A 15811-nucleotide genomic window follows, 5' to 3' on the forward strand; every position below is an offset into this window, starting at 1 on the left:
GGAAAAGCACTACAAGTGCTTCAAACTTCGATGCATTATTAATTATCTAGCCTCAGCCGATATAATGTCGCTGATCTGCCATTGATAGAAAAAACAATTCACATTCTTTAAGAAAATCAATCATTTATGTTGAAATTGGTGGAAAAACTGGTGTCCTATGGTGGAAGAACAAGGTAACCGAGTGCACCCACCCTTCGATTTCTGGGTTAGTAAACATGTATAGTCATCGATATTTTCGATTTTGAATCGAGTGCTGGTCCACCTCTACCGTTTGTTTTTTTTGTTGTTGTTTTTTTTTGCCGAAGAAAGTCAGAACGTCGCGAAAGTGCTCCTAATTTTTGCGAATGCAGAAAGTGCAGACAAAACTGAAAAGACGTGAGTGACGAAGTGCGTGCACTGCATTTGTTTACGATTCTCCTGCCCAAAAGGGACGAGGTGGAGTAGTGGAGCGGGAGGCGGTGAGACACGCAACGTGCAACATTGTGTGCGTGGGATTGTTTGTTTGTTTGAGTGACGAAAATACAACAAGTGCAAGCGACAAAAGCAACAACAAAAAAAAAAGAAGCAACTCTTTTGAAACAATTCAGCAACAACCAAAACAAAAGGAGTGAGCGAGAGGGCCAAATAGCGGTTGTTGTTGTTGCCTCACACTGATAGCAATGATTAATGAAGAAGCCACCGCTGCAACAACAAATCAAGTAAGACATGCCGCTTAACTAATCATTTTTGGGGAATTATTGGGACTCGTTCTTATCTGGAATTTCGGTTGTATAGTTTTGATTTTCGTGTTTTGTTGCGGCATTTTTAATTCGCTTCTAAGTCACCTACGTGGCCTTGTTAAAAAAAATGTTTATTATTTTTGATGCTAACTGGAAAACATAAAGTGTAACTCTCAGTATTACTCAATCAGTTGTTTATGATTAATGACTAATCCGCTGTTGAATATACCGCTTACCAAGCTTTGAATACTTTTTTATGCAAATATTTTTAACACATTTTTTTTACCAATTTACGTAGACATTCATTAAAATATTTTTCCACTTTCATTTTGTTTTTGAAATATATAAAGTTATGCTAAACTGTCCACTGCAACACCAGAAAGTTAAAGACGCTTTAGACGTTATTTCTTTAAATTCGTTATCATCTGGAAAATTTTTGAACTAGCACTTTTGTGATTGATATATAGGACAGTTCTCTGTATGATTTACTTGGCCCGTCCCACAGATACGTGGCTGAACTTCAGTCTAAAATAGTGTGTTTTTTTTGGAAGACCAAATGTTCAACAGCTGCTGTAAATAAACAATTTCTTGAAATTACCAAAATAATGGCTTACGTTTCCCAAATAGATTTTTGTCATCCTAATCAATTCAACATTGCGCAATCAAAAAACAAAATATATTACAACTAATCGTAAAATATATTTCAATAAAAAAAAGTAACAACAAGCTTATTAAAATTAAAAGATCAGAAAACAGAAACGTTTCACAACGTTAAAAACAAATCAATTTATTAGTTTTTTATTTATGAATGTAAATTTATTACTTTATTATTTTAATTTTGCCCTGTTTTGTATTCAGTGCAGCTTTAATAACTTGCACCACTATTTGTACTTCGTTCGAAAACTTTTTAATTTAATTGATTGAGTTTTCAGTTACCAGTTAACTTTTTTTCCACGCTATCGAAAACTTGGCGTTATTTTTGCTGCGGTTTCTGCTCCTCCTGTTCCTCTTCTTCTTTCCGTTCTTGTTGCAACTTCTTCTTCTTCCTAATGAGAGTGCTTCAATTTCAATGCAGTTTTTTATTTTTGCAACTCGCGCGTTTTTTTTTTTCTTCTTATACACATGTGTGAAAATCTCCAGCTGTGTCCCAGTATGTGTGTGTGTGTGTGAGTGTGTGTGAGTATGCGATTTAAAATTGCTAAAAGGGGCGCTTCATTTGTTCGCCGCCCTTTTGCGCCCCCTTTTGCCACGCCCCTCTTCCACCTTTGGGCGGGATTTTCGTTTTATTTTGTCAAAGTTTGTTGCACTTTTCGCAGTCAGCGCGCGAACAAGTCCTTTGCATCCTGTTTCCTTTTGTTTCCTCTTCTGCACCCTTCCACATTCCCATCTACTTTTTTTTTATTTAATATATTTCTTCTTTCAACAATTAGTCGCAGCTGCTGGAAGTGCAGAAATGCAAAAATCCAGAAATGCAGCGGTAGAAACAGACACAGAAACGGCGATAGTAGACAAAAGGGTACAGTAAAACCCCCGATAAACAGACACTCTTAACTTTGAATATTGCAACGCCAGTAAAACAACATAAAAAAGGAAATGTTAAAATCCATCAAGTTTTATTTATTGGTACATTAACATAACTATATATTCAAAAATGTATTTACCCGTAGGATGTGAAAACCACTCTAAAATGTGTCTTGAAAACAAAATGTGTCTAAAAACAAAACATTTTGTTTCTGTAGTCAATTATAAATCATTCAAAGCTAAATTATGGTGCATTATTATTTATTAGCCTTTTTAGTGATTTCAAACCCATAGAGTTTCCTGTAGCTCCCTCAATCTTTTTCTGCCGGAACAAAAGTGAACAAAAAATTCTCTTTTTTACCAATTACCACTAACGGGAACTCCACGAACTAGAAAACGCTTTCAAAAAGGGCGAACGACCACTGTATCTGCATCTGCCTCACATGCTCCTCCGCTGGCTTATTTATGTACATATTTCACTTGGCACTTGTTATATTTATACGCTCCACACACACACTTACACAGGTCTCCCCCCTTCCTCCTCCTTTTGCACCCATGTTCCTTTCACCCCCCGACTCCTTCGCCTGAGTGTCGTCATCAGTATGCCAGTTGTCACTTCATCTTTTTAAATGCGCCTCATGGTTTTCAATTTCGAGAAACAAGTGGCCCAAAAGTGCTGCTGCCCAAGTGCCCATATTACATGTACACTCTGAGAAATTACCTCGAAAATTAGCAGTTTCGTCTAATAGGTCTTAATTTGGGAATTACCTAAAAGTAAATAACATTCCATAGAGTTTTTATAAGATCAAGCAGTTGCTACTTACTAAAGTCAGTTTCTTTTAACTTAAAACTGTTGTCTAATTAAAACTGATTAAAAATTTCATAAAATATAATTATGTTTACAATAGGTATTCAAGAAACTTTAAGATTTTTCACTTTTGTGTTTACCTGTAGACTTTTGATGTACATCACAAGACCTTTAAATAAATGTTGCTTAAAGAAGTTTAATTATTTTTATAAGCTAAAGACTGATTCCCAAGTTGAAAACATTTGAAAGTAGCTCCAGAATAAGTATAAGATAAATGCGTTACAAAGACTTGCTTTATTTATATAATAAGATTATAAAATATCAATGACAAAAAGGAACTGAAGTGGGGAAAGTTTTGCCTCGACCCCACTGTAATTTTGATGCCACCCCCTTAATGTCTTACAATGACGCCTCTTTGCTTTCGGGCAAACTGCAGCCAAATGAAATTAGTCGTTGGAGCTGAGTTGCTTTAAAAGGAGCAGTGAACACGACAGATATACAGATGCAAACTCAATAAGCCAACTAAATGCAAATTTCAAATGCATCCGTTCAGCGCACAAACTCTCAGACGATTTGCACACTTTTCGCCAGCATTTTTACCCTGGCAACCGTCTCAAAGAAAAACTCCGCCTCAAAGTTTACCCCCCATCTCCATCTCCATCTCTATCCCAAACCCAAACCCCATCCCCATTCCCATTTCCATTTCGATCCCCATCCCGTTGCTCCAAACGCGGAATTCTTTGGAGCGGTGTAAAATCATTATTCGTCACGCTCAGATTGCCGTACTTGAACGGCCGGGTAGACGTGTTCGCATACAACTCTATAACTCTGTCACACTCACCTGGTCTTTTGCATTCGGAGGTTCCCAAGGAAAAACTATGACAGCCGATGGCGGGTTATTGAGGTGTGAATCCACCTGGGGGGAAAAACGGGGGGCAAATGGGAGGGGCTGCATTTGCATGATTTTGGCGGAGCAGATGGCTTGCATTCGGTCGGTATAACAGTTTAAACTTTCGTGTTAGAACGCCCTTAAAATCTTTGGTTTAGCTATAAAACGAAATGATTTTGGCTCAGAACATGTCCCCTGAGGGAGAACTTTAACACTTTAAGACACGTTTTTACACCCAGTTAATTTAAAGTACGTTTTTATACAAATTTTAACCAAATCTTTAACATTCTTTAAAAAAAAATTTGGAACTAAATATGCAATACGAAAACAATATAGTATGCTTACAACCTATAGTAGGTATATACTATTTTGTCTGCCAAAACTAACGAAATAAAATATAATATGTTAAAAAACAAATTTAATCTTAATTTTCAATAAACTTTCTTAAAGATTGCAAATCCATTTGGATTTATTGAAAGCAATTTTACCGGTATTTCTCCGATGAAAATCTTACTTTCTTGCTGGAGCTTACCGATGGAATCTGCACACCTGTTGATTTGAACAGATTGTGTTTTGGCCAACTTCTCCTGATATAATTTCTTTGGAGTAACGTGACCATCACATACACTCGTGCCTTTAATGGCCACTTTAGGCCCGAACAAAAGAAAAACCGAAACAGTGAAATTAATTATGAACAAAAACATTGCGCATTTATCATCATTCATTCATATTAACTTGGCCTATCAGCATTTTTCATCGTTCCCTCAAATCGCGGGCCATTAAAGGCCGGAAAGAAATAAAACGAAATGAATATGAGAATAACGAAAATTAAGGCAAATATGCAAAGGGCGACACGCTACGTTGACTGTTTGTTCTGAGCTGGCCAACAAAATTTGGCTGATGGCCTCCAAAGGAAGCCAGTTTTTTGGTGTTTCTTTTTTTTTTGGTGAAGTAAGAAGGACAGCCTTCGCAATTGCACAAATTGCCTCGGCGAAGGGAGGGAAAATTCGGGGAAATACCCCGACAGGGAAAAGGAAACTCCTTGGCTCCATTAAAAGTTGGGCCATTTGACATCGGGCGCGTTAGCCCTCCTCTTTGGTTCCCCAAAAAAAGAAGTTTTAATGGCCTTTCCACGAAATCTTCTCTGGGACACGTAAGCCCTTTTGTCAAGCTTCTCTTTTACGCAAAAAAGTAAAAAAAAAAAATACGAAAGCACGCGAAAGTAGTGACGTAAAGCAGGCCATGCAAAAAAGAAGCCTTCACCGCAAAAAAAAAAAAAACATAATCTCAAAGCGAATAGAATTTCTCGACTTCTCGTAATGCTAATTAATTGTAAAATTAGGAACAGGTTTGGCAAACTTAAAGCCGCACACTGTCAAAAAGCTGCTAAAATTACCATTATGCAACTAAAAACAAATTGTTGAATAATAGTTTTTACATAAAATGAAGATCTCTTTACCGTATAGTGTTAATTCAAACTACGTATTACCACACTATTACTACTACCACATTTACTGAAATTATTAAATTTTTTCCAGTGCATGAAAGAGACGTCAAGAAACTCGTGCAAATATAATGTAATAATGGGGTTAATAGTTTGCCACTTCAAATCAATAAAAGTCTGAAATTATACATTCAGAAAAAAATGATGAACAACAAGCTCAATTAAATTATACTTAATTTCTCTATAAAATGTAATATTACCAAATCAAAAAATTATGTTATTATTAAAATGCAATATTAATTTCTTAACTTCTTATAAATAAAGCCTTATAAATTAATATAAAAAATATGTATAGAGCCAGTTTTGTATTTTTTACAAAAAAAATCTTGTTCAATTAAAATATATTAACGACAGCTATTAATTACTGCTTCAATGCTTCTGTATAGAAGTAAAACGACTCGAAAGAATTCATCTTACAAACGAATAAATTCGAAATGTGAAAGATGCCTCAGGGGTTAAATGCTTTTTGCTTGCTTTTTTCGGTGCTGATGGGCGCGTTAAAAAATGTGTGCAAATGCAAATGAAATGAAATGAAATAAAATAAGAGAAACGCGTTTGGCATGCTTATCAGTTTTTAGCGCAGAATAAAATAATAAAACCCTGCAACGCCTCCTCAGCGGAAACTTTTCTGCCTATTTGCATACAATGCAGTTTTCAATTCAGTTTTTAGCTTGCAGTTTGCAGTTTGCAGTTTTCAGTCGACAGTTTACATTTCACTTGCCCGATTGTTACATTTTGATCAGTTTGTTTTTACTATTTGAGGTCTATTTATTTGCTTTGGCTTAGTTGCTGCACAATGTCAAAGTCATTTGATTGCTGATGTGTATAGACTCGCCTTTCAATCGATTCGTCGATAAGCGCTTTCTGCGCCCCTCGTGTTCAATCGCGTTTTATTTATTTTTTTTTTTTTTTGTCATCAGAAAAAAGTTTCGGGTTCATTGACTCAAAGCAGTTGGTTTGGTTTGGTTTGGGCGAGCATTTCATTCGCTTTGGCCATCTGGGGTGTTAATTACTTTTTGTTTTAATTGTCAATTTATTGGGGGCGCATCGAACAACGCACTCTTACACTAATTTGTGGGCAAAGCCTCTTTGAAGGCCGTTTTCCCAAGGATTTTGTTATCATGCCTGGAAAATGACAGCCGTTAACAGCTTAAGAACTACGGTGGAGACTCTGTAAGTGGACATGACGAACAATGTCAAATTATAACCACCGTATTTTAATTAGTCTCGTATACGTTTCGTTTTTTATACCCTTGCAGAGCAAAAGGGTATTATAATTTCAGTCAGAAGTTTGCAACGCAGTGAAGGAGACACCTTAGACCCCATAAAGTATATATATTCTTGATCAGCATCACCATCTGAATCGGAAAATTTATGTACGTCTGTCCGTCTGTCCGTCTGTCCGTCTGTCCGTCGGTCCGTCTGTCCGTCTGTCTGTTTCTATGTAAACTAGTCTCTCAGTTTTAAAGCTATCTTGCTGAAACTTTCCCAAAAGTTGTGTAGCTATTGCACGCAGTATATAAGTCGGATCGGGACGGATCGGCCGACTATATCGGATAGCTCCCATACGAGGGAATGAAATGAAAAATTCTAACGCCGTTGTTTTTGATCAGATCGAGTTGAATTCTTCAAGATGGCGTTTTCTAACTGTTATTGAATTTCGGATTAAATTTTATCAAAATCGGATAACACTATCATATAGCTGCCATTGGAGCGATCGAAAATTTATATAGATTTAATGGAAATAAATTGATAACATCGTTGTTTTTTATCGCACGAGCAAGATTTTTTGAACAAAAAAATTATATCATCGTTGTATTTCATCAGACAATCATGATTTTTGGAATATTGAGGTTTCTAATGACTCTTGAGTTACAAATTGAATTTCATCAAAATCGGACGACTATATCATATAGCTGTCATATGAACAATATAAAAATAATATAAAAATCGCCATAGATTAGATGTTGCTAGCCTTTATGTATTTTGTTCGACATATTTGATGACTGCAAGGGTATATAAGCTTCGGCTTGCCGAAGCTAGCTTCCTTTCTTGTTTTATCTGGGTTCCATTGCATTACGTCTGTGTAAAACAATGTAAGCAATCAACACGATTTCCATTGTCGATTCCCCGTACAAATATTAATAATGTATTTTTCACTTTCAAAGATTTATGGATGTTAATATTAATTAACAAGAAAATGGTCATGTTTAGTTCCAATAATTGATGATGTTTCTTGTTACGAAATGCAGATTAAAAGAAAGTACTGACATAAAATAAATTTGCTGAAAAGCAGCACAATGTAATAAACAAAAATTGTCGGTCCTCAACATGAAAAATGAATATTTAAATACAAATCATGCAACGTGCTTGCATATTTATGTGCCTGCCACACGTTGCCCAATATTCCGGTAGTGTGTTGCCATATTTAAGCCAGTTACGCCCGCAGAAGTTGGCCTGTTTTTTGATTGCCCGTTGATGCCTGACGGCTGAGGCTCCTGAGAAGCTTATGGCCCTAAGCTCCTGGACTGTTAATTACAAACAAAAACGAATGCTCACTGGTGCGTCAGCCATCGGAAATTGTATTTGCGGGAAGTAGTGGTAGTATCGCAAAATCTTCTACAAATGCTTTCTAGCCGGGCTCATAATCTATGCCCGGGCCAGGTTCAATGCACTTGTCGATTTCACAGCTGAATAAAGTCGGGCAGGGCACTCCCCATCCCCTCATCTTTATCCCCCAATCGCATCCCCACTGCTCCCCCTTGCTCTCCACACACTCCATATATCTCCCCCGGATCCGAAGCTATATTTATACAGCAGTTGACATAACACAAATTGAATTATAACATTTTTACCGTCTCCGCTTTCTCGGGCATTGGCATCCAGTATCCAGTATACAGTACACAGTATCCAGTAGCCAGTTTAATATGTTTTTATTTTGTGTACGTGTTCCGGTGACGTTTCGTGTGTAACGCGATCAGACGTTAAGTTTTAATTAACACATTTTCCGGGTAGCCGGCTCTGGGCTCTGGTCTCCGGGCCTTCCGATCGGGCGTTAGAGGGTTAAGCGGGCCGTTAGTCACTGGCCACGTTAAAATCTAACTGCGCTTCGCTCCGCTGTGCAAATATGCCGGGAATATTCGCTCCATTGCATCCAATGACGACGGAGACGCAGGGCGAAGATAGCGAATCCCTGTCAACTGTCCCCGGGCTTAAATAACGCCCCTGGAATCCCTCACCCTGGTACACTTCTACTCCGCCACGGCAGAGATGCCAACTAGATTATTTGATTACCAACATTCGGTAACTTTTAATTACAAAACATTTCCCGATTTACAGAAGCGTTGTTGGTATTTACTTAAGCACTTTGTGAGTTTTTATCACTGTTTAAATAACAAATATTTGTCTGCTAAATTAAGTAATATGTATTTGATACTTAAAGTCAGTTACATTTTTATTACCAACTACAAAAGCTGCGCAAATTACAAAAATGTTAGCAAGACATTGTAAAAAACACTTAAACCAACGAAAACCAATTTTTGTAAGTGGCTAGTTACATTTAAAAACATCAATTTATCCCAATAACTATATTTATTCAAACCACTTTCATTTGCACGCGACTTACATTAAATAAGTTTATTAAAAGCGAAACTAGATCAGATTACTGGTTGAAAATATATACATTTTATATATTTTCTGGCTATAATATTTAATGAACGTTTTAATTAAAAATAAAAAACATCAGGAAAAACAAATGTTTTTTGTTTAATGCGCCTTAGTTGACTGCAGAAGAATGTCTCTGAATTGTGTTTACCTTCGCTTTAAATAATCCCACAAGAAAACAGAGTAAATGTGTTTTTATAGACACATGCTGAAATTGTTTTATTTATTTGATGCCAAACAGAAACTGTCTCCAGGAAGCAAGGAAGAAGACTCAAAACTGTTCAAAGAAGAAGACTCAAAACTGTTCAACCATAAACACTCACATTTTATTTGCCATTTATCAAATAACCTGAAAGTCAAACAGCATGTTGAAGTGAATTGCAACCAAAAGAACTTAAAGTCGTCAACCTGTGCATGTTTTGAAATCGAAACGAGCTGTTCTCGTCTGAGCCTAAACGCATATAATTCTGCTCCACAAATATCTAATTTAATTTTAATAGCCACATTTCATTTTGGTTTAGAATGTTTGGCAACGAAACCCGACGAGTTATTCGTTTCATATGGAAATTAAAATGGAAACAATAAACCAGAGAAATAAGCACGGAAGCTTTGGACCACAAAAATGCTTGTTTATTCGGTTTATGAAAATAAATCATAATAGTCTATACGACGGTAACCGTTTTAATTAAATTAAAAATGCTTTTGCTTTCGGTCCATTTGCATGGGACTTGTGATTGATGTTTTCGGTACGACGGTATTACCACTCCAATGGATTTTCACCACCGAGACCTTTGAAGGCGGCCAGAACTGACGGGATTATAGCCAAGTAAAACAACTCCGGACTGTGCGGCTGCTGCATATTGTCTGAAGTAATTTATAATATCACGACGTGACGTGCTTTTGCCTGATAAATGAGCCGAATGTCGCCACGGAGTCAGTTTGCTAAATAATAAACTCTCGCCCAACGAAGGGGGGTACAAAATATGGCGAGCCACGTTTCTCGATGGAAAAATAGAGTGTCTACGCTCTGCCGTCTGGGATCAGCCCACTTTTCTACCCATTATGTTGCCCACTTGCCACCCAAAAAAAAAAAAAACCCCCCCACACTTTCTTCCGCCTTTCTAACTGTGCTTAAGCCGCAGCGTTTTGTTTTCGCACTTTGCGCGCTTTAGTTTCGGAATTTTCCATCAAATCATCAACACTTCCCGCAGAAAGCGTGGCTCAACATTATTTATGCAGATTTTCCTTCCACTTTTTGCCCGTTTTTCCCTAGGAACAAAAGACAAGAGATAGTGGGCGCAACAAGCGTGTGAACTAGCGCCATGCTATTTCTTTTTAATACTGTGGGGCAAAATGTAAATGTTGTCTACATAAAGTTATAAAACAGTTAAAATTAAAAAAAAAAATTTATAGAACTCAAAAAAAGTTTAAAAATTGTAATTTTTCAATAAAGCATCTAACATTTATTAAATAATATTAAATTAAACATATTCAATTCCTATAATTAGGTAATTTTTATAAAAGTATTGTTAACCAAATATATTCACAATGTGCATGAAGATGGAAAACATTAATTTATTTAAGTTTTTTTTAAAAACAAATACTGGTACATTTCAAACTTGTAGAAACCGAAATTCCATATACCCGTACATAAAAAAAAAAAGTAACTTAAAACCCGTTCAATAATCCATACTCCATTTACGATCCACTGTGCTGAAGAGCCGAAAACAAAATGCCATTAAGCTTAAGTTGAGCATAACATAAGAACAAAAGCATCTGAGAACTGCTTGTGGAAATAAAAAACTCAAAGTCCCATAAAATAAAGTAGGAAAAACTCTTCGTATGCATAAACAATTTAATGCGTTTTCGGTATGAGTGTGTGTGAATGTGAATGTGTGTGTGTTTGTGTCTGTGTGTGTATGGCAATACAATACAATTTACACGCTTATTAATTTTTACAAGACTTTAACCGACACTTGAGCCAAACAACAAACAACCGACAACAAAGGCAACAAAAACTGGAGCGAATGCTTTTCGATGTGTGTGAATGTTTGCCAACATTACACACTCACACTCACACACACACATACACAGACACTCGCAGCGTACCTCTTCAAACAAAAATTCAACTTGGTTTTTGGGTTATTTTTTGTTTTATTTCTTCGTTTTTTTTTTTTAGGTTATTTCTTTTATTTGCGTGGGAGCAGTGGAAAAAAACTGGGGAAAAGGGTGCTCTGTTGCCGTAGTAACTTTGCTCTAAAAACTTTTGGCACCCATTTCACTGGAAATGATGTGACGATGTGGGGGAGGGAGGGGTAAATATATAAGCCACAATTTTAGCATGCAAAATATGGCCAAAAGGAATTTCTATTTTTATTTATTTTTTAATATCAAAACTTTTCGACATACGAAAAGCAGCAAAGCGGAGAATGTGGCAAGCCGAAGTACAAGCAAGTCCCTTCAGGGCTTTCTGTCATATGTGAAAATACATTTTGCGTGCTTGTGCACAGGGAAAAAAGTTTGTTACAAATATTTGTAGGTCTTGAAAATGCTTTGAGGGAATTCCCCTAAATAAATCCTATGCAAAATGCAAAACGTGTTATTCAAATATTCATGAAAAAATTTGGAATATACGTAAATGTTAATTGATCCATTTTATCTCTATTTTTATTACAACATATAATGTTAAATCATTATTTAAAGTAACACCAACATCAGGATAAATTATGGTGTTTTAAAAATGTATTAATTAACATGCTTTAGAAATTTGAAAATTTGAAACACATTCAGCTAGTGAATCCCTTACGTCTTTGGAATAATTATATCATAACTCGATAAAGTTTTTCTCCAAGTGTAGTCTTGACTTGCTTGCACAATGTCCTTGCTTGTTGTGCTCCTGCTTTTCGGGTCCTTGGCAGCGGCAGTGACCAACAAGTTGGCAGGATCAGATGGCAAAAGGAAGAACAAGAGCACACACACGCTCGAAGGAAAAGTGCATGTGTAATTGGGAATAACGGGATATATGTTTGCACCAACAGCCAAAGGTGAAATGCGAAGGGAAAACCGGGTAACGGAAAACGCAAAAACGCAAAAGCGAAGAGAAAAATGAAAACGAAAGGCCAAAGAAAAATGGATGAAGGAAAACTCCTGTGACGGCGACAAATTGCAAGCTCCTTGAAAGTTTTGGCCTGGCCAAAAGAAAATAGTTTCTTAGGTTTAACAAGTGACGAACGCTCCAAACACACACATACACAAAATATTTCTGAAAAGTTGCTGTCTGTGTGTGTGTGGGCGGGAAATTATGCGTGTGTGCGTTTTCTTTTGCCAACAATAATTTCAAATTTTAAATTAATTAAAGTTTTGCGAAATGGCAAAAGTTTACTTTTTGGTTTTGTGTGCGGCAAATAAATGGAAATTAATAAGAGTGGAAATCGGAAAGCAAAATGCAATTTTAATGGAAATTTAGTTTTCAAAGGTCCAATAAATAAATTACTGGTAGATTTTATAATTAGCATAGAAGTTTTTAATAATGAAGCGTCATATAGATGAAGCTTCTGCTGTCATACAAAAATACCTAAGAATAATTCTTAGCTATAACTTCAAAAAGCAAATTGTTACGACTTACTAATTTAAATTAAAACAATTTAAGTTTATACAAACCACAAAGACGGTTTTTAAAGCTCTGAGCTCTACCAAAGTTAATTAACTTAAACTAATCTCTTCCAAAACCGCAGAAACATATACAAGCGAGCTTAGGAAATGAAGTAGTGAATGTACTCAAATCCTAATTACTTAAATTGTTTTGAGTGACAGGCTATTAGTGAATCGTGATGTGTTTGTCTATTCTGTTTTTCCAAAAAAGAAAAATGAAGTTTGCTGAGGTCTTTAAGCTCTTAAAGTGCACGCCGCTCAACTCTTTCGCAGGAGAAATTGTTCGCTCTGAGGCACTTTCCTATCTGCTCGGCACTTGGAATCGCTCCGGCTTTCAGTGTCTATCATCCTGGCCCGTGCCACCTCACATCCGCTCATATGTCGGAGCTGGGAAAGTTGAGAATTTAAAGGAATTATAAGTACTCGAGCATCTGACACGTCGGCCGCACTTGGGCGAGTTGCCGGGGACTTGGCAGTTGGCAGTTGTCAAGTGTGCTCCGGCCACTCACTATCCCCCCTTTAACCGACTTTTCCCCAACCAACCCGTTTGCTCTTCCCTTCTCTTTCTCTCTCTCTGGCAAAGGAAAATGGGGGGCGGTGAAGAGCCCAGTGACGAATGTCGCCTGAAACTCATATGCACTCCAGCTCCTCAGGGGCAAATAGTTTGAGGGATTTCTGAACGAGAATGTGGGCAATTACAGTCTAGCTTCTGTGGCCAGAAATTGATAACCTTGTCATGACTCGCAACTTGCTAAGTAGGAATTTCAATTTGTGCTTAATATGCAAATCACAGGCAAACTAATTTCAATTTCTCTCTTCTTTTAGTAGAGACTTTGATGGGCTTAATCTTTGTTTAAATATTTAAGAGCTTTAGAAACTGTGAACAGGAACTTTAAGTTTTAACTGCTTACTGACTGGATTATTTAATTAAGAAGCTGTTCATCTAGAAGTATTTAAGAAAATAAAAACTTAAAATAAATTCCCCTAGATATATCCAACTTATATATTATTGATTTATACATTTTTTTTTTAATCAGATGTGTGTCCTAATAACAGATGAAAAACAAGGTTTTTAATCTGATCTTGTATTTATATAATTTTCTACTAGTATTTATTGCACTTTGTGATAAACATCCATTGATTTTACTGTACTGCGAGGCACTTAAACTCTGGGAAAACAGATGGAAAATGTCTTGGGTGTAAGCGGCTTATACGGCACCCCCGCACCCCCTTTTTTATGTGCCCCTTGACCCCCTTGGGAGTCACGTTCGTATGTCATATTGAAAAGGAAAAGAACAAATGTATCGTGGATGATTTCTAATCAAATATATCATGTGCTACATCGCTCAACCGGGGAAATTGTGTTTGCACTTTTCTTTCCTCTGTTTTCCCCCCTCCACTTCCCCCATCTCTAAATATTTATTTCTTTTCATTGCGTTTGTTGGTTTGGTTTCGTTTTTTTTGTTTTTTTGTTTGTGATGCAAGGTGATTAATAATATTCCCATGTTTGCCGTTTCATCTGCAGGTATGACGGAGGAAATAACCGGCGATTGGAGCTATTACGTGTATATATCGCTGACGCTGGTTCCAGTCTATTTGGCATTTCGGCTCATTAAGTCACTGGGCTGGCAGCTCTTCGTCAACAACTGAGCAAACAGCTGTATCTGTATCTGTATCTGTATCTGAAGCTACAGCTGAAACTGAAGTTGAAGTTGAAGCTGCATCTGTATCTGAATCTGAAGTTGCAGCCGCCATCGGAGGAGTCGAGTCCGTCGAGGAAGAGTCGAACATTCGGGGCGAAAGAGGTGCGTAGTCACTTGAGGTTGCCAGTCAGAAGCGGTCGAGTGTCGAAAGTCGAGTGTCGATAGTCGAAAGTCGTCGAGTGCCAAACATTCAAAGTTGCAACTTGCCGGCGAAGAACGAAAAACGAAAGACAAAGCGTCAGGAGGCCGTCTGCCCAAGTCGAGGTGGAAAATGCCCCAGGGACTAACACACAGCGTGGAAACTTGCAAACCAAAGTAAACCACAATGTACACTAGTTTATTTTGTGCAGCCAGAAAGGACAACACCACAAAACCATTTGTCATGCAATTAAAAGTGCATCATATTAGTCATTTTAAAAAAAATAGCATAAAGATACTTAAAGTAAGAAAACAAGATCTACTTTTTGTGCTTAAAAGATCAAAAATAAGACCCATTTTATAAGTAAATGGATTCTTGAAAAATTTAGTTCTCAGATTTTTTCTAAATTTGAATCATCTTATTTAGAAAATTCAAACTCAACGTTAACTATATTTGTTAGGTGATATCCATATATCTTATAATTAATATTAACCAGCACAAAAGTAACACAACACAAATTGTGAAAGAAAGTAAGAAGTAACTATTTTATATGCCGAAATGAAATAGTGAAATCCATAACTTCAAATATTTCATATCTTTCCAAACTTGGCTCTTAAAAATTCTCTGAGCAGTCAAAGACCTGCAGACATAATGCAATTTTATTTTTTTAATTAACCCGGCTGCGTTGCAAACTTTTACCTGTAACTTAGCAACTTGGCTGACAAAAGAGCAGCGAATAAGATGGCGGCAAACAGTAATTCGTGGAAAACTATTTAAATATGCTTGACGTAGTCTTTGCTTTTTCCGTTGCAGCTTGATACATAAATATACGTGCGTATAGACATTTAGGAAAAATGCAATAAATGGAAAGTCGGGACTAGACTAGTCGGCAAGAAGAAGAAGCAGAAGAAGAAGGGTGATAAACAGGGGTTCCAGCAGCTGCTGCTTGGATTGCCAGGATATCCAGGATCGTGTTGTCCTGTGCCGTGCAGCGCTTGCTTTGCTGTCTACTCATCTCCTCTGTTGCGCTGTGCTGTGTGTTGTGTGTGTGTGTGTGCGTTGGCCAAGCCAAGTTGCTGCTGCTTCTGTTGGCTGGCCAAAAGCAAAAAGGAGCAAACAAAAGGCGAGGCGATGCAAAGCAATCAACGTCATAAGCAGGAGCAGCAACAGGACCAGCAGGACCAGCAACAGCAACATCAACAGAAACAGGAACA

At 37.1% G+C, this 15811-nt stretch overlaps 1 protein-coding gene across 1 annotated transcript; it reads left to right on the forward strand.

Annotated features, from left to right (window-relative positions):
- The first annotated feature begins 266 nt into the window (after positions 1-266).
- On the forward strand, positions 267-15788 carry LOC122319735. The gene is made up of 3 exons (XM_043207353.1): positions 267-698; positions 14281-14560; positions 15411-15788. Exon 2 carries the CDS (start codon positions 14283-14285, stop codon positions 14403-14405), a length of 123 nt encoding a protein of 40 aa, XP_043063288.1. The 5' UTR covers positions 267-698; positions 14281-14282; the 3' UTR covers positions 14406-14560; positions 15411-15788.
- Positions 15789-15811: the final 23 nt, after the last annotated feature.

This window comes from Drosophila ficusphila, unplaced genomic scaffold, assembly GCF_018152265.1.
Source record: "Drosophila ficusphila isolate 14025-0441.05 unplaced genomic scaffold, ASM1815226v1 contig_198, whole genome shotgun sequence".
In the NCBI taxonomy this organism is placed as follows: domain Eukaryota; kingdom Metazoa; phylum Arthropoda; class Insecta; order Diptera; family Drosophilidae; genus Drosophila; species Drosophila ficusphila.